This window comes from Nilaparvata lugens, chromosome 6 (genome assembly GCF_014356525.2).
Source record: "Nilaparvata lugens isolate BPH chromosome 6, ASM1435652v1, whole genome shotgun sequence".
Taxonomy (NCBI): Eukaryota; Metazoa; Arthropoda; class Insecta; order Hemiptera; family Delphacidae; genus Nilaparvata; species Nilaparvata lugens.
Window position 1 is genome coordinate 17051595 of NC_052509.1, and position 27580 is coordinate 17079174.

General features: G+C 31.5%; 2 protein-coding genes across 3 annotated transcripts in view; one reads left to right on the plus strand and one right to left on the minus strand.

Moving 5' to 3' along the window:
* The first annotated feature begins 247 nt into the window (after window positions 1–247).
* On the plus strand, window positions 248–9992 carry LOC111048604 (sensory neuron membrane protein 2). Its single transcript, XM_022334523.2, has 9 exons — window positions 248–440; window positions 1223–1380; window positions 2443–2590; window positions 3650–3925; window positions 4046–4251; window positions 5609–5808; window positions 7331–7449; window positions 8421–8546; window positions 9563–9992. Exons 1-9 carry the CDS (start codon window positions 306–308, stop codon window positions 9734–9736), a joined length of 1542 nt encoding a protein of 513 aa, XP_022190215.2. The 5' UTR covers window positions 248–305; the 3' UTR covers window positions 9737–9992.
* Window positions 9993–17465: 7473 nt separating this feature from the next.
* Window positions 17466–27580, minus strand: part of LOC111048603 (SWI/SNF-related matrix-associated actin-dependent regulator of chromatin subfamily A containing DEAD/H box 1 homolog) — a 36408-nt gene continuing 26293 nt past the window's right edge. For both annotated transcript variants that reach the window (XM_022334522.2, XM_039430295.1), the window contains exons 16-18: window positions 20871–21053; window positions 19408–19514; window positions 17466–18545 (exon numbers count right to left, since the gene is read on the minus strand). In XM_022334522.2, the coding sequence (XP_022190214.2) occupies window positions 18484–18545; window positions 19408–19514; window positions 20871–21053 (352 nt within the window). In that variant the 3' untranslated portion in view covers window positions 17466–18483. The remainder of the gene's footprint in view (window positions 18546–19407; window positions 19515–20870; window positions 21054–27580) is intronic.

The following is a 27580-nucleotide window of genomic DNA, read 5'->3' on the forward strand; positions in this document are numbered from 1 at the left end:
AAACACTTGATGCACAAATTGGATATTATGAATCATTAAAAAAATAATGAAATCATCACAGAAACAGAATGGTTACACACTTCAAATTGAAAACAAATAGAATTTGTAATCTACCGAGAATTTGGTTTCCACCGTAAAGTAATTTAGATTGTATTTTTGGTACGGTAAACAATTAGCAACGAAATGACTATAAAAAATGTCGATTGGTTGTCCTTGATATAAGTATCAACGAACTGCTCCCATTTTTAAAACTCATAGTTACCAGATAAGATTTTCACCGAAATAATTTCAAGTGGTTGTCGTGCATGATTGCATCAACAAATATGGATTTTCGAAAAGCGCTCACATTTGCTCTTGTTTTAGGAATATTTACTTTGTCAATAACTTTGTTAACTGACTGGTTCCTTTTGGATAGAATTGTGAATTCGAGAATTGGTCAAGTAAGTCATTATACATTTCAAATATTTTTGTAAATAGCTTACATAACTTACAATATATGTAGGTACCATTATCATATATCACCAGCAATACAAATTTTCACCAGCGAATAAATCTTCAAACTCATCCATATAAACATGCATCAGTTGAGTTTAAGGATTTTAAATACAACAGAACATGAACAAGCTGAAACTTAAATTTCAAGCTTGTCATGTAGAGCTAGGAAAAACAAGGTTTTCAATGAAATCAATATAGACTACATGTTTCCTTGGAATAAAATTTTTGCATTATAAAATTTGCAAAACATACATTAATGTAAGAACACACTCTTATACTATTCTTATAAGAACACACTCTTACTATGATACCATTGGAAATACATTATTTTGCAAAATTTAATAAACTACCTATTGCCTATTTTTTTAAATAGGCCCATTGATCATCTTCAATTGAGACTTTAATAAAAGTCAAATCACGTGAGGATATTCAATGAAAGTTCCACAAACGAATTTTATTACTTCTGGTTTACAGTGTGAACTATTGTAGCATTTTAAATTATTGTCTTTTGGAGTAATAATTATGTATTTTTAATCCCCAAAAATAGAATAATGTACCTGAAACAAATGCTTCGTCGGCAGCAATTTTTTTACCTTTCAAGATTTTAAAATAGGAAGCTTTTCTCAATATTTATGATTTACTCTCCAATTCACCTACATTGTTATCATTGTCTCAAGTTGATATATTGCTTGTTCATGTGATTGATACAAGCCTATTTATTATTCAGGAGCTGGCTCTCAGGAACGGAACTGATTCGTGGAACAGATGGATTGAATCGCCAATACCAATCTATTTGAAAATCTATATATTTACTGTCACTAATCCAGATGAGGTCAATTTAGGAGGAAAGCCAAAGTTGATCGAGAAAGGACCTTATGTGTACAAGTTAGTATCTATTGACTACCTATCTATGATCTATTCACTACCTACTGAATTAGGATTCAACGAATACAATATTATGTTAGAAACTCATCAAAAATCTTCTAAAGTACACTTGACTGCTTTTACTTTTACTAAACTTAGTTAGTATTCTATTACCGGTAAACCGGGGTGACTTTGTCCCAATTTTGGGGAGTTGAGATTTTAAACAGCTTGCAATCAATACTTGAGTTGCAATAAATCTCTTGCAATATTTTTTATTGTATTCTGCAATGTTTGAAGATTTTTTTTCATTATAAAAGGTAAATATTTTTCTCTACTTTAATGAAGATATATTTTTTGAAATTAAGAGACAATGTCAACCAGGGTTTGGAGTGACTTTGTCTCACTTTGAAAAATATACCTATTTAAAAAAGTTCATTTTAAACAAAAAAAGATCAGTTAGACAAAGTGAAACCAACTGTTAACCTTTAAAATGAATACCTAATGACATTGAAAACAAGTGAAATCCACATCAAGAAATCACAAATTATTTTTTGAAAAATATTTAAGTTTGTGCTGCCTAAAGATCTTTTTTAGAAATAATAAAAAGGCCAAAATAATATGAACTCACCGATATCATAAGTCTTTTAGAAATAAGTTTTATAATACGAAGTTTTCCGACAACGGAATCACAAGATGAAGCAAGCAGTATGGTTTTATGTCGATAATTCAACTAATATATCGAAATTTGACAAGATATCGATTGTAGAACCTCGATAATGATCAGGGACTATCAATGTTGAACATCGATTTCGGATAACAGAGATCGGAAATAAACTGATTTGAATATTTTTCTGCGAGGTGGGACAAAGTCACCCCGGGGTATACAAAGTCACCTCAATAGGTCGACGGAATTGTAAATAAAAGTTATTGTGTATTATTTCCATACACAATTAATTAATTTATTTTACGAATGAACATAAATTTGAAATTCATTCATCTATTTTAAGAACAAATGAATGAATTTCAAATTTATGTTCTTATAGAATTCCTTTATGAATATGGAAAATTTAATATGGTTTTCAGGGAAACCAGAAGAAAAACTCCATTCTATATAAATACATTGGAGGATTCTGTAGAATACCAGCAGGATATCACATATATTTTTGATAAGAATGTATCATATCCTCTTGATGAAAATGATGTCCTGACTGTTGTGAATCCGGCACTGGTTGTGAGTGATCTATGGTTTCCCACCAAAATTTCTGAAGACATAACTTTTGGCAGCCTGAAAACAAGATTTTCGTACTTTTTCAGTTTTTTCACGATATCTCCAAAACCATATGTTCTATTAATATTTGTATGCTATACGTTTTTGAAGAGCATCAAATTCTCTACAATTTTCATCCCCTCTAAACGTTCTTCTATCTCCAATAGAAAGCGAGTTATGGCTCGTCGAAAATTGATATTTTTTTCTAATTTGCGATTTTTCTATTTTCACTTCTTTTCAAATCGTTTATGGTATTATTGATCGTGATAATGGTGTTATCATGATGTTCATAAGGTTAGTGTCAATCTTACTGACTCATAATGAATGATATGAGAAATAGTTATTTGTTGTAAGGAAGTCAAGTCAGTTATCATTTGGGATTCCCAGAGGAAGATGGCAGAAAAGGGATGAGGTGTGTGGTCAAGATTAGATCAGATTGGATTAATTTATTCAAATAAATAGCAAAGTAACAGAGTACTCTTACTAGTACCAAATGGATCGATTAAAACAATGAAATCAATTACCTTAATTTTTGTTTGGTCCCATGTAGGCTACTATTTTATTGGGCTATATGAAAAGAAACCGATTTTCTAAAGAAATTTGAATTAAAATATTGTGTTATGCGATGTGGGTAAAGTTATAATTTATTTCTCTATTCGTATGCAAGTACGAATCATAAAATGATTCATATCAACTCTTCTCTCAAATTTCAATAAAAAAATATTGATGATTTAGAATGCTATAGACCCCCCAACCAAAAAAAAAATAGATAAAATGCTGAATGTGGAATGAATAACAAATCATTTTCGTTATTGTGGCATTCTTTCGAAAAGTCATTTGAATTTTCAAAATCTTTAGATCATATCACTCAGCTATGTAATCAATTTCTGAGATAGGTTGTTTCTGATATTGAGATTCCATCGAGGATAATGATTTGAACCTTTAAAAAGTTTCGAGTCTCATCTCAGATAAAATTTTTATTAATATTCTAATAATTTTTCAATTTTCATCCTTGATTTTCAGGGTGTGACAAATATTCTGAATGATATCAAAGGATTACAGTCAATGATGAGAATATTCATGGAGCTGGCCGTTCCTCCCATATTCAACTCACCAAATTCGATATTCATCAACGCTACAGTCAGAGATCTACTGTTCTCAGGCATCAAAATCGATTGTCAAAGATCTGACAAGAATATAGCAGTATTCTCCATGTGCTCGGCTCTTCGTCATATGATGCCAATAAAGGTTTTGCAAATGGGCAGCAATGGTGACTTCTCTATGGCAATTCTAAGGCATGTAAGACATCTGATTTTGAAACCAAATTGAATTAAGCAGAGTATCATATTTTTGAACTACTATTCTATCAAAAAGATATATTTTGTATGCTCATTAATGCTTATAAATCTTGACTTTCAGCGACAAAGTCTCGGCACATTTAGTATCAACGCTGGAAATAAGGATCCATCAGCTCTGGGTGAAATTCTTCGGTGGAACAAGAAGACAGACATGTCGCTCTGGTCTGGAAAACGCTGCAATGAAATAGGTGGAAATGACGTCACACTACTTCCCCCATTCATCCACAAACAGTCTCAATTGAGAGTCTTCTCTACAGATATATGCAGGTAGGAATAATCATTAAAACAACTATGTATTTTATACGTCACATAAATCTTCATTTTATCACTTTAAAACTCAAATCACAACGTTAGATTTAGCAACCTTCTAGCTTAGGAGTATCTTTCAGCAGCCTCTTGTTATTACATTAAAATAAACTTATAAGTTTCCAGTCATAATAGGTTCCTCTGCATGCACTTCCAATTCAAAACTTTTGTGTTTCTATCTTGAGATTTCACTTTATCATCTAGACTTAATAGTTTTCACATTAAAAGTTTATTTTTCCAATAAATATCATAGGATACTAGCATTAAGTTATTTCCTCTTCCAATCCAGTAGACTTCCACTACTATATTGGGAGGATCTATTCTTTTCAAGCAATTTAATAAAGATTTTTTCATTATATAATTTCAATTTCATTAGAATTCGTAATCGAATTACATTCGCGATTATCAATCAACGTTATTATATAAAAGGAATTAAAGATATTTTATAGTCACTATATTTCATTGAAAATTTGAAATAACTCCTCTCTTGAGTTTTTAACTATGTCTGGATAATTATATTATATTTGTTTTTTATATCTGGCCCACGCTTTTATTGAAACATCGATATGATTGTTAAAATCAATATTTCAAAAAAAAAAATTATAATAGAATTATTGCTGAGCACGGTAAGCTTTTCATCTTTCTTTATTCATATATACTTCAAGATTTAAGCTACTTAAAGGAGTGATCCGTGGTCTGGTGTATATAGTGCTTCATAGCAGCATGGTGGTCTCGGGTTTAAGCCCGGTTAGAAACAAACGTGTTTAGCCAGGGACACGTTAAATTGTCGGTCCCGGCTAAAGTATTGAAAGTCGTAAGGCTCATTGACGGCTCAAATTATATGCAGCCCACGTGGGACCATCACGTAAGGCTAGCTAAACATACATCGGTTTTTGTTCGTATGCACGAGTTTTTGCCGTCCTTATAGATTCCATTAGATTGAACAGTTGATTTCAAACAGATGATGTTTGTCAAGTTATGTTTAATCTGATAAAATTTATAAGGACAGAAAAGCTGTCCTTACGTACAAAAATCGATGTGACTCTCAACCAACAAAAAGCCTTAAGAATCTATTTTACTTTACTGAGCTACGTTATTTAAACATATTCTTTTGATGTAACGTTTGTATGTTTCTTACTTTTTTAATACTATATTTACTCTTGAGAATGGCATAATCGGCCTAAACCGGTAGCGTCTTGATAAAAATAAGAGGGTACTGCGTGTGTTTCTAATTATGAGTTTAAGGAAGAATCTAAATGTTTCATGAATTTTTGAAGAAAGAGTCTAAATGTTGTCTAATAAAAACTATATTTTACAGTGTAGTTCCTTTGGTATACAAGGAAGACATTTATTACGAAGGTGTAAAAGGACTGAGATTCACACCAAGTTGGTTATTCTTGGCAGACGATGTTCTCGTCAATGAAGATGCGTCCTGCTATTGTAACGGTACAATAAACGGCCTTACACAGCCAACTACATGTGCTCCAAAAGGCGCTGTTGACATTTCCAATTGCATGGGTAGGTCTTTGTAGGTTGGAAAGTTCAACTCAACTAACTTAGTTCTATTATAATAGAAATAACCAGTTGATTACCCGTTATACTCCCTACTTATCTCAAATGAGTTATGAATAATAAATTATTACAGAAAATTTTGTATTATAGGTGTGGTCCAAGTTAAAATGGCAGTGAAGAAAGATAGGAAACAGTTTTGCCGATTCTCTGCCTTGCCATTGAATTCTATAAGAAGATAGCTGATACCGGTATATCTGATGTTAATACAAACTGGTAATTTTAAAATAATAAATTATTTTTTATTCGTCAAGAATCGTGCTGTCTGCTTTGTCGAATGATAGACAAGGATAGCAACACCAATGTTGTTCAATTACTGCCCATATAACGTGGGCCTCACTATAGAAGTGATTCTCCATTGACAATGAAATATAGCATAGAAATGAAAAAAAAGGAAGGAAGAGAGGGCACCTACCAAATCAGTACACAATTAAACACAACATTCAATAAACTTGCAAGATTAAAGACGATAGATTGCAAGTTAAGGTTTACATTGCAATTTTTTCCTTTTATCAATTAAAAATATATATTTTATCTCCAATGGATACTGTTAAATTAAGGCTGTGCAAAAGCCTATAATTTTCTCAAAAATTTATACTAAAAAAAAAAATTGTTTCATTTAATCAACAATACTAAGTTATGAAGAATTTATCCTAGAAATTTAATGGATTTATCTCTTACCGAATTTAAAATGATCTTTCCCAAAAATTAAAATTTTAGGCGCTCTTATCTAAAAAAGTAATGATCGGGAAATAAATTTTCTGAGAAAACTTTTCCATTTCGATAATTCGAAAACTTTGAAAAATATCACCAGCAGAAAGCTTTTTTAGCCTTTGCACAGCCTTAAAAGAAAGTCCCGTTGGTTTTCCTTTCATGACACTGAGCACTCTCTCCGAAATGTCTCGATAGTATTTCTTAATGAATTCGAATTATTTGTATCGGTTTCAGAAACATATCTATATCTTACTGTAATAAAGGAAATAACTGGCTTATACGGGATGGGAAAATTATGTTTGACGCATCATCACGTCTGAAATACTGGACTGACTAACTTTAAATTTTGTATATATATTCTTAATTAACCGAGGAATGTTATAGGCCTATTTTCAATTCTTTAAGATTTCATTTCGTCAAGTTTTAAAAAAGAACCTTGCGGAGCACTGGCTTCTTGTTAGTCTGAAATAAAGAAATAATCTGATCCTACGTTACAAACATTTATTCATGGTTGTGCTTTGTATTAAATTTATAAATTATGTTTATCTGTTACAACTACAGAATAAAACAGACACTCCATTAACATACACTTTTGATTTCAAGTTCTAAACTCGTTAATTCTCAAATAAAAATTCAATTTCCATTAAAATCTGATTAAACATTAAAACAAAACAAAAAACTGAACTTTCCCTCTTAAAATTTTTCTTATTGAGAAAGTGTAATAGTTTGTTTTGAAAAATATTATTTAATATGACAGATGTGCCTGTAATAATGACCAAGCCTCATTTCTTGGATGCAGCTAATGACTTGTTGGACGATGTCGATGGTTTGAAGCCGGATCCAGAATTGCATAACTCATACTTTGATATTGAACCAGTAAGTCGATTTGCATAATGTTGATTTGAGATATTTTTTTGAATTTTCAAACAAGATAAGTGTATTAATTTTATAAGGTAAATGTATAGGCTTGCCATGAATAATTTAAAATTCATAAAGGTCAAGGTTGGCTTATGTTTGAAGTATTCATGTTCAAAATCCAAATTGAAATTCCATTGTCAGATTTGCTGGCAATGACTCATTTGAAAATCGATACAGTAATTAAGTTACTCTTATCATTAATAAGTAAGTTACCCTTGAACCGTTTACCTACTATACAATACAAAAAACAAATCGATGTATGATAATATTCTCCAGACTCTCAGTAAGCAGACGGCAATTTTATCACAACTACTGCAATATTCTCATAGATAAATTACCCATAAATTGTCTAACACATGAGATAAATAAAAACTTCATTATTCTAGTCGATGACTGGGTAAAATCAAAATTTTTCGAAATAGCTTTTTAATCTTGTGATGAAATAATGTACACAAAAATTTTAGCAAAGTAAATGTGAATTTATTCAAGTAACTTAAATCAAATCCGCTTCATTTCCCATTTTGTTAATAGAAAATTTAATAAATAAGACAAATCCATCATTTTTCTACATGCTCATCTGTGGTCTAGGATCTTCAAAATTTACAAAATATGATAGCATAATAATGATCAATTTTTTGAAAACATGTTATGTGCTACTTAAATATTCATTTTTTAAAATCTTAACCCATAGCTAGCGAACAGACTAATATTATATAGCAATGCCATTGAAATAAAACACAATAGAAAAAATAATTCTACAATAGAAATTTTCAAGAATTTTGTTTTTAGATTTTACAGCATTATTTTTGTTAATATTGTTTTACATTCATTTGCTTAAGGATGCACAGCAGAGAAAAAAATTGTACCGTATTTTTATTATTTTAAGAAAAAGGCAAATAAATTGAAATACCGTACTACATTTTTTTCAGAAAACTGGAATTCCCTTGGAAGGCTACCAAAGAATCCAAGTGAATTTAAAATTGAATCAAATAACAACGATGACACTCATGAAGGATTTGAGAAATCTAACGTTTCCTCTACTGTGGGTGGAAGAGGTATGAAAATTTCAAGATATTGAAATTGAATAAAAGATTAGGCCAGGCTCACTTCAATACTATCTTAGTGACCGAAAATTATTTCAATTTAAGAATACTTTGTTATAACCGGTTCTGAAATAATTATTTCAGGATAAAAATTTTCTGAACTGAATTGGTGGATAAATAATTCTTGCAGGAAACTCCTGATGATCTGCACCCTTGTTTTATAGATTTCTTTAAGGCTGTGCAAAGGCTAAAAATAAACTTTCTACTAGTGATATTTTTCAATGTTTTTCGATTTGTATATCATTAAGCTATGAAAATGAAAACGTTTTCTCAGGAAAACATTTTTTCTCCGATCATTACTTTTTGAGATATGAGCGCCTAAAGTTTAAATTTTTGGGACAGAAATTCGGTAAGAGATAACTCCATGAAATTTAGAGGATACATTTTTCATGGTGTTGTTGATTGAATAAAACAAAAATTTTCTGCAAATATAAATTTTTGAGGAAGTTATTCAATTTACTAAAAATAACCAAAGATAACTTTTTGTTGCTATTTTTGGTAAATTGAATAAATTTGTAAAAAAATGATATTTTTCAGAACATTTTTGTTTTATTAAATCAACAATACCATGAAGAATTTATCCTCAAAATTTCATGGAGTTAACTTTTACCGAATTTGAAATGTTCTGTCCCAAAATAATAAACTTTAGGCGCTCATATCTCAGAAAGTAATGATCGGAAAAAAATTTTTTTCCTGTGGAAACTTTTTCATGTTGATAGCTTGATGAAATACAAATCGAAAAACTTTGGAAAATATCACCAGTAGAAAGTTTATTTTTATACTTTGCACTGCCTTTGCCTAATAATGCTAATAATGAATATATAAAAATGTACAAGTTACTGTAATCTGAATATACAGTACGTTTTTGCTGCCCAATCATTTTTTGCTGCTCTAGGCTTGTGCGTAACTAATGAGACGGATTATTGTGATTGTTGAATACCGGTAATTATTTTATTTTCAATTTTCAGGGTACACAACTTGGCCCTGAAGAAATAGATAAGCTGAACGAATTAATTATCGAACAATTGCTCATCATTAATATTGTAAAATGGAGTATTCTGACAACAAGCACTTCTATTATAATAATAACAAGCTTATTCATGTGTAAGCTCAGCAAATCCAATATGAAACAAAAAGTGTAATAGATCTCATCAGATCGAGCCATTTCCAGTCTCCACACGTAATGGACAACCTCAACGCCAGAATTGCCAACAAAACACAGATTCCTCCATGTACACGTTGACATTTTCCTTGTGGCTTGCCTTCAAATTTTCTGTTGCATATGTGTAGAAATGGATTAACAATAGAAATAACAATAAAATCTTATTCAAGTTGAATCATTTTTGTATAGCCTACAGAAATTGTGATTAAAATTTGTTAATAAAGATTTTGACTTTATTCATGAGATTATTTATTGATTTAATTCAGCTCATATGACAAAAAAATTATGACTTAGTCCTTGGAGTGATTTAATAATTTTTCTTACTACACAACTGAGAAATATAACTATATGCCGTGCAAGCCTTAGTTTGCAGCACGGAGCTTTATGACCAATATTATTTCAATAAAACAATAGGAGTGCACGATTGCCGTTTCTATACTGATTCTATCAAAAAGTCCTGCGCTCTCTTGTTCGTACAATTATTTTACAAAAAATACTTTTAGAATTCTGTGAAATGTGGCAGCGCTGTACTCCGTAAGACTAATGCTGCAAACTAAGGTTTGTACAATACTATAGAAAGGGTGTTACAAGGGAAATTCTACTCTAGTTTAAAATAAAATTTTCCCTATGTTTTTAGCTTGATTTTTGATACTGCACTGCATTTCATCACAACATGAAAATATTGATTTCAATTATCAGCTATGACTATACAAGTTTTTTGAATGGGAGTCCAACTATTTTCACTCATATGAGTGACGTAACCGTTAGGCTCAATTCGCACAGAAGTGGCGCTGACTTTTGTCACTTCTACATAAACATAATATGGTCCAATGCAAACATAAGTGGCGTGGTGTATGTTTACGTAGGAGTGGCGTGGAAGAGACAAATCAGCGCCACATCCTTGCCATACGCCATTTCTGTGTTAAATTGGGCCTTAGATGATCCAGTGACCGCTTTTTGGTCAAAATGAACCCTGAGTTGATAGTTCATACTTTATTCTACTATTGTTGTATTTAATATACCATTTTAATATGTTAAATAAATACTAGATGGTAAGAGAAAATCGTTTCGCTATTTTGTATTCATGTATTTGTACTAACTGTGCATGCTGATAACAAGATAAGTAGAAGGTATGAGCAATATTAAGACACTCTATACGACCTTACCAGGCCAGTGAGTAAATATTTAGTAGTGAAAGCATGTGCTTAAATTTACATATTATGTATTTCAATAAAACCAATATCTGCAGAATTGAAGAACTCACAAAAAACTAAATATTCCATCAGTATATTGAAAAAGTACATTCCCAGATAATTTAGCTTACGATGAAGTTATTAACTAAGGAATTAGAAAATACGAAACAACGTTATCTTGATAATTTTTCACTTTATTTCAACAATATTAATTTTCCATGAAAATGAATATCGATATAAGCTAGATCAATATAAAAATAAATAATAATTATCACCATAATAAAACTTCAAATATTGAGGCATTTCAACATTTTTCATCAGATATCTTACTAATTTTCAACTTATTCGATCACCTTGACTCATTACAACTTCAATCAATGTATTCATTCATTAAATAATGCTCATTCCAGTATTCGTCTTGGACCCTTTACGCTAATGTTTGAATAGATGAGATAAATGAATTAAAATTAAGTTGTGATGAACATTGAGAATCTCAAAAATAGCATATACAGAGTGTCCCACCAAGGTTGTAACAGCCGTTGACCATAGATTCTACTCAACATTTCTGACAAAAAATGTTTAGTAAACTTTTTCTTATCGACCTTAGTTTTCGAGATATATAGATTTTTCGATATTTTCAGAATATGCCTACTTCCGGTCATTAAATACTCAATAACTCGAAAACTACTTGTCGAATTTCAATTACAAGGGTATTGTTGGAAAGAGAAAAACATTTCAAACAAGATTAATGTAATTTTATCTGTTGTTTTTTATTAGGGCTTAAACTTGAAAAAATGCTATTCTTCAAATTCAAAGTGAAATTTCAAACCATTTTTTCTCGGTTTTTCTCCTTTCGAGCATTTGGCCAATTCCTCGAATTCGGGACAGATTTCAATGTGTCGGTTCTTTCACTGCAACATACAATTGCAAATCTATGGTTGGGATTCTATAAATCTAGAATGAATTTCACTTTCTTATCACACTTAAAACAAAATTTCTAGTTTTAAAACTTTTGACTGAAAATTTGGCATACATTGCAAAGAGTAGACATATTCTGGAACACGTAACTATTTATCAAAATTCGCGAGAACAGTTTAAGGCTTATACTAACAATCATAATTTTATGATTTGTCATAGTGTAAATAAATGAATTATATCGCTTTTATATTGTAAAGCCTAATGTTTGAGAATCAATTGTTTATAGTTTTAATCTTGTGGTTATGCTTCCATATCCAAGAAAGATAAGTATAATTAAATTAAAAACAGCCAAAAAAGAAATACGGTCTCAACAAATCAAATCTCGATTCTAATAAAAAATAACCTAAAAAGTGTGACACGAAACCATAGAGTTGATAATCAATTTTACAGAAAGTAACTGAATCGAAAAAATCAATTGACTATTAAAAAACATTGCCTATGACAGGCAAAACCATTATACATATTGCAACTACTCTTATTATCATGTGAAAATATAGTAACTATAGTGAGGTCATAGAAAAATATCTAGGTGAAGCAGCGGGCATTGTCATCAATGGTACCCATGTAAATAACAAACGCTATGCAGATGACACTATACTCCTTGCTGAAAGCTTAGAAGACCTGCAAAAAATGCTAAGGAATCTGATAAAAGCAATTGAGGAATATGGGCTCACATTAAATGCTAAGAATATATGGTCACTACTAACTAAGCATGGAATTCCACAAGATCAGCTTTTTCAGGACGGGATATAATAGAACAAGTGGAGGCTTAAAACTCTGTGAGTACCCGCGTTTGCTGCAATGCAAGTCACATGCCACGTGACCAATGATGTCAGGACCCGCCTCTTCGAGTGCTATGAGTTCCTTGTTCGCTTTTATGGATTAGTAGCATGAACACTGAATAAAGAATGTGAGTCTAGACTTCAAGCGTTTGAGATGTGGAGCTAACGGCGTAAACTCTGTATATCATGGACAGATAGGACAGACAAGTCTCAGAAGAAAAGGTAAACAACTGGATATTGTGTGTGACATTATGTATGAGCCCATACTTTGAGCACATTGAGAGAGGACCTAAGTACGTGATTCTGCACCTCATAATCAAGGGTAAAATAGTTTGTGAGCGCTTAGTGGAACGTGGAAGAATGTATTGGTTGTGAAACCTGAGAGAAGCATTCAATTGCACGTCACAGGACCTCTGCGAGCAGCAGATATCAAAGTTAGAACTGTCATGATGGTAGCCAACTTCCGTAATGGAGAAGGTAATAAAAGAAGAAGAATAGTGAGGTCCACGTTAAAATGGCAGTGGAGAAAGATAAAAGAACAGCATTGCTGATTCTCTGCCTTGCCACTGCCTTCTATAGAAGATAGCTGATACCGGTATATTTGATGTAAAATTATCTGTTCATTCTTGTTAAAAATAATCATATATATTTTATTTGTTAAGAAAGTATGTTTCTCTATGATTAAATAACTAATTTTCATAATTTAAATTGAATATTTTGCTAATTAATTGTATTTCTAAATCGTTGGAAGAAGATCTGGCAGCGTTTCTATGTCGAATGATAAACGAGGATAGCAACACGAATGTTAATCAAATACTGCCATTATAACGTGGACCTCACTATGATAATAAAGTGGCGGTTTATCTATAGCTAGTTTGATTACACTCAGTGACTGTGAAACATTCTTGAAAATTGTGGGATAGTTTACTCCAAGTCTTTTTATACTGTCCATATTAAATATCTTCATTGTTTTCATTGTTATCCGATAAAATTATGGTAAATTTGTTAGGGCGGGCGGTCCTAAACCTCTGAGGACCATTTAAAATATTCATTTTGGGTAGTACACCTTACTCGGGCTCATGCCTAGGGGTGCACATTTTATTTTGCACTTTTCTATTATTTTTTAGTTGATGGTTATTTTATTCATAAAATGAAGTTATTTTTGTAATTATACTTAAGGTAAATTACGTAAACAAACAATTATTCTTTGTCATACTTTTTGTATTGTTGTGCAAAATAAATACATCTTGAATGGAATTGAGTTTCAGTTTTAGAAAACGTTTGTACATAAATAATCGAAGTGGCTATCAAAGCGAAGTAGGATGAATGGATGACAAGGCTCATAGGTGTTCAAGAGTACCAAATCTATTATTTTATTGAAAGCTCAAGCCAATTGCGGTTGTGAAGTTTAGAGCTCCCTGAAATTCAACTAATCCTAAATCCAAATAATTTCTTATAGGAACATAACATACATTAAAAGACACCTATAGTGAGGTCCACGTTATAATGGCAGTGAAGAAAGATAGGAAAACAACGTTGCCGAGTTGACTCCATTTTGCCACTGAGTGTATACAGCTGTTACTCAATTCATCCCATTACATTTGATCTAATATTAGTTTTCATTTCCTTGATAAAATAATCAATTTCATGTTAAATCAATTAGATTAATCAATAAAATATCTCTTTTCATGATTTGATTCGAAACTTAGCTTTGAGATTCATATAAACCTGAAATGGCGGCTAATTTAAAAAGCTGTGATACACCAATCTGAACTTCAAAACTACAGAAATAAAGTTGTTCGGTGGGTATTCTATTTCAATTTCTCTTAAAAATAATAGTAGTTAGAATAGAAATCCTATTTATTAAAACATAATTAAAATGGAAATAATTATGTTATAACCTTTCAATATTATTTATACCGGTACCTACCAGAAAGGGTCTAATCATGAAAACTTGACCTACTGAAATCTTGAAGAATTTAAAATAGGCCTATTAAATTGAGAATCTATATGCGAAATTTCATGTTAATGAGTCCAGTAGTTCAGACGTGATGATGCGTCATTCGTGAATTTCCTGTATCCTACTATAAGCCAAATCTTTCCTTTATTATATTATAGAAGGTAACCGATGCTCTGTACCGGGAAAAATTTGGTGTTGTGAAATGTAAACTCCTTATGTCCAGGAAACATGAAATAATAGAATAATTATTATTTTGTTCAAAATTACGCGGATAATCTTGAAAATTGAGTTGAAAATTTCCAGCAGAAAAAGTTTGATGGGTCTCAAACCCGTTGATTCATGAACCGCGCGCGCTACCAACTAAGCTACGGAGTCACTTGGAAAAAGACCTGTTTGGTTTATTACTTACCATAATCGTCATCAAGTGAGTAGGTAGCAATAACTAAAATAATAGCAACCGAAGTAATCAATGCAATTACTAAAACTTTTCTGTAGTCCAATGTTTTCAATTGTTTTCCTGTTAGATTCTCATACTCTGCTTCAAAATTCTCCCATTCTTTGAAAACGTCAACTAATGTCTGTTTATTTCTAAAGTACAGCACCTTCTGTATCACTGCTGCAATGAAAATATGAATTTCTCCAAACATAATTGCAATAAAATCAACATTTCTCAAAAACAAAGCTTGGTACAAGAAAATCATACAACAATGAATTAAGTATATAGATGAAGAAACGTCGATGAATGTTAAGAAATAGCAGTAGACCAATAACAGGTTGCGTCCGTAGCGAGATTTTAGTGAATGTGCTTAGAGAGGAACACCATGAACTAGAAATAGGTGACTAAAAAGGTTGAAGGACCTTGTTAGTGAATAAGGATAGCTTTGCGATGTCATAGTGTGACTGGATATAATTTTAAAACGAGCCACTCAAATTTGTCTTAATGGTGATAGAAAACTGCCCTTAACACGCATGTGAAATCTTATGTATGTAGCCACCTATGAGGGGTCTTGAAACACTGGTTTGATAAGTTATTCTAATACTGCTATTCTAGGGTAGGTAATATGGACAAAGTACACATTAAGCTTGATTGAATTACCATTTTTCATTTTTTTAATGCGAGGGCAAGAAGTAAACACGTCATTCCCTGGGGGCTTTTAGGAAAGTTAATTAACCACGTTTAGAGGTTAAACATAATGAATAAGCTTTCAATTACAGGGGTAAGCAACAATAAACAGATAACGGAAAATTTCGGTTATATTCGAATTAATTACAATAAAAATGTTTCGTTATCTGTTTTAGTTTCAAGGTTGATATAAAAAGTCAAAAGACCTTGCTCTAATATCATTGATTTGTGTTCACATACCATCTGATGTTCATAATAGGCAAGACAAATCGATTATATTTTGACACTTCTAGTAGTGATAAGTGATGTCTCACCAACACTACTACTGAGCTATTTACTATATTCGAATTAATGAACATCTTTTGTGTTGGAACAGCTAAAACAGCCGCTGATTTTTGCTTGTTCAATAAAAAATTTCTACAATTCCATGCATATTGCTTTTAAAACCCAATGCAAAATAGCAATAGTAATTTTGTTTGAAAACAAAATTTTATTTTGAACAATGCTTCATGCCATTAGAAATTATTGATTATATTTTTAGTTTAGTTCCGGAAATTCACTAAAGATCTAAATATATAAAAGCTGCACACTCATACCCTACAGTTACTATTCATTCAAGCAGAACTGCGACGCTTAACCCTCCCCCCGTTTTGTCAGTGTACTGTTTCTCTTCTCAAATATTTTAAAAAGCATCTATATCATACTCTAAATCAATAAGTAGGGTCATTATGTGGGTTAAGTGGATTGCCTCAATTTCGCCCACATCACTTTTTATATTGTAAAGTGTGAATAAAAAGGCATTTATCTATCTATCTATGTACATTTTTTGACGTGACAACGTCTTATAAATTGGTTTGCCGGGTGACACTTCAAGAAACTGCGTTACGTTCCCACGTTATGCGCTCACAATGAGAGCGAGTGAGAGCGTTCGTTTCGGTTCACGGTCGTCTGGAAAGAGCACGAATAGGAGCAGTGGCGAGCAACGCAGCAGCAACCCGAAGGCATTCACCTGGAGAGAGAGTGAAACGGAGCAATCTCCTGCGACTGCGCCACTACTTGGTGAATAGGTTATGTGAATAAGTATAAGTGAATAGGTATAAGTGTAAGTATAATAGTTATAAGTGAATAGGTTATGTTGTAGTAATCACAATGTTGTGGTAGTTTTCAATCACAAAAGTAGTATAAATCGTTTCTCAGCCAATAATAATTTGTTTAACTTGAAAAAATGAGCGCGACTTGCTATGTAAAAAATTGAATCGAGCACAGTTAGCCCGCCTAAGAGCGAGAGAGACAGAGTGATTTTGTTGAGGATGTGTGAAGGTAAAAATAAAATTTGGTTAATATGAAATTCAGTGCGAGATTCTTTGTATAAATTAATGTTTTAAATATAATTCTTTGTATAAATAAATGTTTTAAATTGTTACTATTATTTCATCCTTCTTCCTACTATAGGAATGAATATTCAAATTAAAATTATTTTACCACTCAAAGTCGTTGTCACGTAAAACTTTCGCCCGTATACCAACTTTACAGGCAACTATGCAATTTTTTTATCATTCACTTATTGTAGAGTAAACAGTATAAGTATGATTAACAAATAAAATTTTATTTCGATTAGGTTCGAGCATTTTTTTATATAAAATAAACATTGATTTACTGAATAGTACGAAACATTATATTTTTATTCATGTATAATCTCCAAAACATACATTTTTCAATAAAAACATACACATCATTAGAATAATCGAATTAATATAAAACAAATATAAATATTGTGCATTACGGTACAAAAATTATGTTCAAAAAGTATTATTTGATAAATTTGCTACTATTGAAGGAATGGTTAAAAAGTGAAGTTGACGTTATTTATAAGCTTTGGAACTAAGTATTATTTTAAACTGTCTCAATGGAAAAATATTTTTATATCCAATCATGATGATTTTTTGTTTCTTTTTCGTTACTCCATTCAATGATACAATAACAAAATAATTTGATATCAAATATCATGATGGCCTTCAAATAAGCTAAGAAAATCAATGAAAATATTTACAAGTTATCATAATTTATAAGAGATGACTTAAGTTATAAATTAAGACACAGATTTATTGTGTGTTCTTATGTTCAAACTATTTTGATAAGTATCTTGTTCAACATTCCAAAACGGTTTTAGGAACTAACTGCTACAGATGTAGACTGTTAATTCCAAATAGTCAGTATTCAAGTTTCAAAAAAAAAAATAAAAAATGCCTGGCCAGAGAAAAACCTTCTATTGTGGAACATAGTAAAGAATCGAGTTTCAATACTATAATATAAGCTACACAAAATTGAAATACGATCGACGGCATTAACAAGAGTTCGGTTAGACTAAAATGCTAAATTTCGTAATAACGAGAATTTTATAAGTCTACCATAAAAAGTCGCATGAGGGTGAGAATAAAATTGATGTATTCAGGTTTAACCTTAATTTTTTGAATAATTCGCGATTACCTATAAAAAGAGACACTTCTTAGAAATGCAAAAGTATCATTATTATAAAGCTGTCAACTTAGATTTTAATTGTTGAAAAATATACGGTATTTAAACTTGTAAAAATGAACCAAGATAAACGTATTATTGTGAGAATAATATTGATTGTATCACAGATATTTACTGAGAGTCCATTCACAAGAAATTCCAAAGTCCGAATTTCATTCAAACGTCCAAAGCACTTCGAAGTATATTTAGGATAGTTTTTTTGTCTTCACCATCATATTCTGCAAAAGATAAACCAATGATTGATTTTCGAGAAATGCAAAAAGATTATGAATAGGTAATATTGAGGAAAACATTATCATGAAGAGAGTCCAATTTGTAAATAGAAATGGAAAAAATAAAATTATTAGAAAATCACAATAACCACATATCAATTATTTCATGGGGAATATTGGTTTCGGTTTAATCCGAACAAATGTAATTACATCACAGTTTATTGAGAAAAAGGTGATTCAATCATGAATGATATCATTGCAGAAGATAATAATTTTAATAGGATTCAATTGTAATGCGCTACAAGGCTGGTGTAGGTGTTCACTACTGTGAGATTCACTTCACTGTCATCTTTCCTTATGAATAACATCAATGGTTCTCAATCAACCAATGATGACAGTATGAAGTGAGTTTCACTATAGTTCCGCAGCACTTGCAACAACTATACTTGTTCGTACATTTATAACGAACTGAAATTAAATAACGTAAATAAGTAAACCTTTTTATATTTCATTTATGCATAATATGTTAATAAAAGGGCAACTTACTTGATTTTTTTTCTTTTAAATAATATTGTAGATGCCCTATAAAAGAAAAGTCAATAATGTCATTGTAACTAACTGCACTATTATTGAATATTACCTAGTACGGTTTACAGGTTCTGCTGATTCTGATGTAGGCTAATGATACAACCTTACTATTCTCCCGATAGGGGTCTTAACAATGTTTCTTTCTGTGGATCCAAATATTGAATGACTGGAGAAATTTCAGATTCAATGATGATGAATGACATAATTTTATCAATGGAAAGTAAACTGAAGAAATGAATAATTCATGCATTGGAATGTTAAGATATCAAGGATCACCTACCTTCATCATTCGTCAAATCTTTTCCAAGTATAGACTTTTCCTGAGCTACTTTGTAGATGATTTCTTCAATTGTTCCTTTGCTGATCAATCTGATAATTTTTACTTCTCTGTCCGAAGGAACAAAAAAAATTAGAAGACTTTATACATTATATTAAATGAATGAAATTCAAGCCATATTGGCTAAACTCTAGGTCCAGTTCCGAAATACCTGTCATCAATTTTTTGGTTGGGATCGATTTAGTATGACATTTTGAACACAAAATCACAAGAAATAAACGGCGGTCACTCATCATAAATTAAAAAAAATATAATAATTTAGTTTTACTAACCTCACCTTGTTCACGACATTTCAAACACCTCTAATATATTAGGTTAGAAAAGTTTATGTTAGAAAAGTTTGGTTAAGAAAAGCTTAGGTTAGGAAAACTTAGATTAGGAAAATCATAATTTGATGATTTTGATAATCAAAATGGCTGCCACTGCAAAATTGTGCTACTTTGAACGTGATTTATTATAAAAAAATAGTGACCGCCATTTAATTTTTGTGATTTTGTGCTCAAAATAACATACTAAATCGACCCTACCCAAAAATTTGATGACAGGTATTTCGACACTGGACCTACAATTACACCGCCTTATTTTGGTAAATATAGGGGTAATAGTGAAAACTGATCCAACATTTCATTGTTATAGGGAGGGTTATTTTATTATTTCTACTATTATATAATTTATTTTATTACAATAGAAATTTCGAACTACTTGAGTTTAACTTAAATAGTTCACTTTATTACAATAAAGATTGCATTATGATGACTATATGGGTTTGTGCAATGAAACATATCATCAATTGTAAAGTGATAGTGAAATTGCAAACTATACTTTATATAAATATCAAGAAAAATAAAAATCTCAGTACCCTTTTTGAAATATTCTATCACAACATGTTAGTGTATTCATATGTTTTTATGAACTAGGACTGTTAATTTTGGGTTTACAGTCCTAGTTCATAAAAACATATGAATACACTAACATATGATCAGAATAAGATTCTTCCAGGAGTATTTATTTATTTACTTCATATCACTTAAAAATGGCATAATGTCCGAAACATGTTGTGATAGAATATTTCAAAAAGGGTTCTGAGATTTTTATTTTTCTTTATATTTATATTACAAGTAGTAGCCCCGTACAGAAAAGAGATATACTTCATATATATAATGCTAATATTCATCAGAAAATTTAAAAATGAAAAAGATTACGGCAAGTTCTTATTAGTATTGAATAATGAGAAATTTTTAATTATAGTTGAAAACAAACAGAATAATGTCTCAAATTAGTCTGTAAAAACAGTAGGCTACGGATATCAAATTCGCTGGAACATTGAAACTCTAAACTCAAAATATTAAAAAGACAGAAAACGGCATTTGAATTTTATATTAGTTGAAGACAATTCGAAGTCTAACCTTTTTTGTCCCATTCTATGTACACGATCTTCTGCTTGCTTGTCATTATAAGGGTTGAAGTCAACATCGTTGATAATAACCGTATCAGCAGAGGTTAAATTGATTCCCATTCCTCCAGACTTGGTCGTTAATAGGAAAACAAATATGCTAGGATCGTCATTGAATTCATCAATCAGTTGCTGCCTGTAAAAAAACGGTCAGTCTATAACTGCATATAAAATTCATAAGACTAATAAAATATTCCTGAATTTCGATCCAAAATCAATAATATTTAATAGTGTATAAGCAAGAAGCATAAAACATTACTGGGATCTCACCATGTTAAAGTTATAAATTAATCCTCAGTTTTGATATGTTCAATGTAAAATTCCAACTCAAATTGATTGTAATCCGATTGTTATAGAATAGCGCTGCAAATGCTGCAGGTGTAAATGGATCGTACTCAGTATTGCTCCGTGGTTTTTTAGTAAATTTTAAAGTTTTATTGTATATTTTAGGCTATACAGTGGTCAGTGTTATCATACAAGTGTTTTTTCATCCGTACTTGCTTAAAAGTGAATTTTCGTAACATCCAGTATCGTAATTTCATAGCATATTGCTTGTCTCTGTATGCAGGTGAAGAGTTTTGTTATTGAAAGTCACAGTTATAGAAGATAAACAGTTACGAACGGGAACAGCACCCACACTTCACACTATCAACAAGCTATACTGACAGCAAAATCTCTATCTTGCAGTTGTTCAAAATAATTTTACTTTCCCGGTATGCAGGCTGGCCAGTGTAACGCTCTCTGGTCAAAAATTCCCAATTAAGATCGTCGATTCAGTTCTGAAATTCTACTGGTGAAGCCAGCTGTTGTTGACATTGAACTTAATCAAAGCAACACTCTCGAAAGAAGTATGCGCGGTTTATTTTGATTTCTGAACTACATCCTTTCTCTCTCAAACCCTTTATAAAATCAACCTCTGTTATTCAGGAGATAACCATTTCTCACCCAAACGCATTGATAGTTCTCTGGGCATTCCTTATTTTTCCTCTGTCTCTATTTCAATAATTTGTATTCAAAATGGCTTCTTTGATAATAAGTAAAACAAATAAAGGGAATCCGAAGTTGACTCATGATAAATATGATTACAGAAAAGGTACCACAAGGGCAACGGGTGACATTTTGTGGCGATGTTTGGACAAGGCTTGAAAAGCGCAACTAGTGACTGATAAGTCAGTAAATGTCATAGTTGATCTATCATCTGCTAATCATAGTCATCCCGTTCCAAGTTCCAAAAATGATTCTATCTCAAGTGCTTACTGTTCTACTCCAAATATAACAAATAAGGATAAGAGTATTCTGATCAATAAATTATCTATAGATGAAAGGGACAACAATTTGGAGGGAATCGAACCAAATGAACAAAGTTCAATGATTAAGGAGTTAATGCTCCAAAGAGAAAACCTGTTAATTGAGAATGAGCGCTTAAGGACTCAATGGGATGCTGCAATTGAGTGGTCTATGTCGAATGACATCAGAATACTGGAACTGACTACGGAGAAGCAAACCAATGAGGTGTCTTCTCAAACTGATGAAAATATAGGTTTTGTTGAATCACAAATTGCATCACTAAACGACCAATTGGCATCCATGTCGACGACAATAATTGAAGTATTAGAAGCCGACAATAAGACGCTACGGGAAGAATATTTGTTGTCTACAGAGGAGGCAAAGAAATGGAGAGAGATGTACTTAACTTTGTCAGAGTCCAGGTCTAATGATAATAATTCACGATTCGGAAACCTCATAGATCGGTGTAATGATCGTAATAAGGGTGGAAAGGGTCGAAAACATCGGGGCAGAGTAGAGAAGACTGTCATTAACTCTAATATAAAATCAACCTATGCGAATATGAACATCTACAGTGACAGTCATGGTAGGAATATCCCACTCTTGATCAACTCCATATCATCAAATTTAAATGTTTATGGATGTATAAAGTCCGGTGCAAAATCTAAAGCTATCCTGGAGAGCTGTGTTGAACAATGCGAATCATTCACAAAAAAGGATACAGTGGTTATAATAAGTGGTACGAATGACGTTTCGTGCAATGAAGCAAAAAATGCAGTGAAATCGATAAAACGAACGATCAACAGCCTTCAAGACACGAATGTTATTTTCGCTAACCTTCCGCATCGATTCGATCTGATGAACAGTTCATGTGTGAACGTCGAAATAGAGAAAACGAATGAACGAATTAATGACTTGTCAGTGCGTTTCAACAATGTTAAGATTTTAGATTAAAGTAGGACTAGTAGAGACATGCACACAAAACATGGGCAACATTTATATTTAAAAGGGAAAAAATATGTCCGAGATGAAATAATTAGAATAAGCGAAATGTTCCATAATAATGATAATAATCAGGTTATTGAATTGTGTGACGGGCATTATGATGATAGGGACATTTTTTAGAGTTTTAAATTGTAATAAGGGCAAGAACAATTCACTTCCAAACAAGACCAATTTAATATTACTTTTGTCTACCAAAAAATTAACTTAGATTCGCAAAATAATAGAAATATTGATATTAGTTCTGAGCACTTGAATATTCTGAACTGTTCAAATAGTTTGAAAATAATTCATCAAAATATAGATGGAGTTATGAGTAAGTTGAACCTTTTAGACAATCTGGTTGTAGAAGAACAACCAGACATTCTTGTATTGAGTGAACATGGTCTGAAAGAATATGAAATAGCTTCTCTAATAATCAGTGATATGCTTCTAGTCTGTAGTTTTTGTAGGGATGATCTGAGAAAAGGAGGCGTAGCTATATTTGTAAGTCAAAGGTTTTTAGACATTACTTCCTCTAAGTTCAGCAAACTGAATATAGATGATTTATGTAGCACTAAAAATATTGAAGAGTGTGGTCTCAAGTTTTATATAGGTAAGGATTGTTATGTTGTTGTGGGCCTGTATAGATCTCCAAGAGGAGACACAAATGTATTTTTTGAGCGGCTTGAAATACTGTTTGATAGAGTTTTAAAAAATGTTTCTGATAAAATTATTGCTGCCGGTGACTATAACATAGATATTTTGAATAATTCTCCCAATCATAGAAAGTTAATTAATGTTCTACATCAGTTTGATTTACACTGCAGTGAATTACAAGAATTACAAGATATAGTAGGACAGCCATCGACAACATAATAACAAATATTAATTGTGAATCCTATGTTGCACAGGTAGTACATACTTTGTAGTCGGAACATACTGCACAGTTTTTCTATCTACAATTAGCTCATGTTTCTGGTAGATTTAAAGCAATTCGGATACCGTTTAACGCTCCTGTGTACAGCTGCTCTCAGGAGAATATCAGTAACATGAGTTCGTTGAGTATGGAGTCTTGGTTGTCTGTTTATGAAAAATCAGATGTGAACACACAATTCAAGCAGTTTCATGAGATTTTTCTTAATCACATGAATGTGAACTGTACTTTGAAACAATCTTATAGAAGGAAGCAAAATAAAAGGAAAATGAAAGGATATTGGATTACGGAAGAAATTATTCAGATAAGAAACATATTAAAATTAGTAAAGATCAAAATAGATAATGGAGAAATAGTTGATAGGGAGCTGATAAAACGAATTCAACAAAATTATGACCGTGAGGTTATACAAGCCAAAAAACAATAATTTTTTTAGTAATTCAATTTTAAGTGCACCAAATAAATCTAAGAAAAGCTGGGAAATAATAAATGAACTCGGAGACAAAGGAAAAAACTGCAGCCGAATATAGAGCTAGAACAAAATGGAGAAATCTCTACAGATCCTAAAGAAATTCCTAACGCTTTTAATATTTTTTCATTTCAATGGCACCAACTTTGAATGTATTAAACTCAAGTAAGAATAATGACAATGCTTCTTTTTCTAGGAAACTCTACCGTGAAAACTGCCTCTACTTTTTTCCAACAGATAATAATGAAATACTTAATATAATAAAAAGTATCAGAACAAAAAGTAGTGTAGGGTTCGATAATATTCCAATCAGCATAGTTAAAGCATGTTGCAATCAAATAGTAGAACCTCTAGTTTTCATAATAATTAATAACACTCTTCAAACAGGCATTTTTCCGGATTTACTCAAAATAGCTAAAGTTAAACCACTATTCAAAAATGGTGTCAGAAATGATATTAATAATTACAGACCTATTTCCATTTTGTCAGCTTTTTCCAAGATTTTTGAGAAATTGACATATAACAGGATTATGAACTATCTGGAGAAATTTAATTTAATATCTTCCTGCCAGAATGGCTTTGTGAGGGGGAAATCTACTATATCTACCGCTGTATCGTTCATTGAAGGTATCATAGATAAGGCTGATAAACGTCGGAATAAGAGGTGTTGGGGGTAATTTGATCAAGTCTTACTTGTCCAACCGCTATCAATATGTTACAATAAATTCTGATACCCAGGTAGCTGATTCAATGCCTCTCAGGGTCACAAGAGGTGTACCACAAGGATCTATTCTGGGACCTTTGCTTTTTGTGTTGTACACCAATGATCTGCAATCATCTGTCCCAGTAGGTGTTAATGTTATTCTGTATGCCGACGATACAACCCTGATGTTTAATGATAAGAGCCTCAATGAACTTGAAATAAATGCCAACACTCTTACAAACCTCATTGTTCAATATTATAACGAGTCGTTTTTGTCAGTCAATCCAAATAAGAGTAAATGTATGCAATTTGGTTTTAAAAATTATTTCTTTGAACCGGTCATTAATATTGGAGACACAAAGGTAGAAAATTGACAGAAGCCTTTCTTGGGATGCTCATATTGAAAAACTTGCCAGCCGTATAAGTACTAATTTATTTGTCCTGCGAAACATCATACGCTATGTACCCCTAGACACGGGAAGAGTCCTATATTTTGCATTGATCTATTCACACATTTCTTATGGCATTGAACTTTGGGGAGCTACAACTTTGCAGAAAATGAATAAAATATTTATTTTACAGAAAAGGGCAATAAGATACTTTGCAGGTTTAGGCTTTAACCACACTTGCCGAGATGCATTCAGAAATCTTTCAGTTTTCACAGTTCCTTGTATTTTCATTTATAAAGTAATTATGTTAGTGGTAAAAAATATGAACAACTTGACAACAAATTCAGATGTGCATCATCATAATACCAGGCATAGAAATAATATCAGTGTTCAGTATCATAGACTTTCTCTTTATTGTTCAAAAGTCCAGTTATATTGGTGTGAAATTATTGAATAGGCTGCCAACTCATTTAAATCCTAGGACGCATACCTTTAAAACAGACTTATATATGTTCTTAGTTGATAAGAGTTACTATAGTATTGAAGAATTTTTAAATGGAATGTAGTGTATTTCAATGTTATTTATGTATGCCAATGTAATTTTTATGTATGATTTACATAATAACTTGCCGTGTGAATTATCTTTTATAAAGTTTCTTGACTGTAAATCTTCCTGACGTTATTCAACTGTATGGAATTTTTCTGTATTATTGTTGAATAAAATGAAAATTCTATTCTATTCTTATATAAGGATAATATAAAGATAATATACACTAATTGACATTGAATATAAACATAAAAAAATATTATACAGCTATGAATTTTACTTGGTATTGAAGTTTGATGTTTAGTCAAAAGGTACTGTGGCATGAGTAGCCCGCATGGATCGTTTCAGATCGCCGTAAGCTATGAACAGTTCACACCAGAATATATTTTTTCATTATTTTAGTATGTGATGACAGTTTGAGCTGTGATCGATTGTCGCGACGCGACGTTACGCCGGTTTGAAATGGATTATATTAATATATCTTTCAAAAGACGTAGCTCAAGCTACTTCTCATAGCTCATCGCTACAAGTACGCGATCTGAAACGTTCTGACAGTGCGTTACCAATATATTCACTGTCAGAGTGCAAACATTTTTTTGGACCCCTCTGTACATGCTGTTTGGGTCAAGACGAAGGTTAGCAGTTCTGAACATGAAGTTTTGTAAATTTATTAGTGTTGCAGTTATTTTTATTTTGAAAAATATACATTGAGTTGAAAAAAACGTTGAATACATCTAACAATATCTATGGATGCTTGTCAGAAATTCTTGAATAACAATACTACTGTTTATCCGGCACAGTATAGTGGACGATTTGATAAAAGCAAGTGGAGCACTGCAATGTGATTGGTCGAATCAATTTTGATAAATAAATTCTCATACAGTATTAAAATGGGAGACATCTTCTTCGGAAACTAAATTATATGACTCCCTTACACACATTCTAGAATTGAACACCCAATCACAAAAAGCTTATTATTTATGTTTCTAAAACACATGTTGAAATGAAATCAAACAACTTGATATTATCAAAATCCCTGGTTTATTAAAGCAATTCGAGATTCTAGTTTCGGTTGTTACACTATTGTCAATCTACATTAAACTGAGTTTATTAATTCATCAGTTTAATAGAAATTGATAATTGAGTAAGAAGAGAAACTGAGGAAACTAATATATCAAGTGGGTTTTTATAAGGCAGTGGTTTTGATAATATCAGTAATTCGTTTTCGTTCAATATGGATATCTAGCACATTTCCTTCATAAAAAACTGAAACTTAAATTTTTAATGCTTGCTACTATTGGACTCTCCACAAAGAGAACAATATAATACAATTATTTAGATGAAACAATG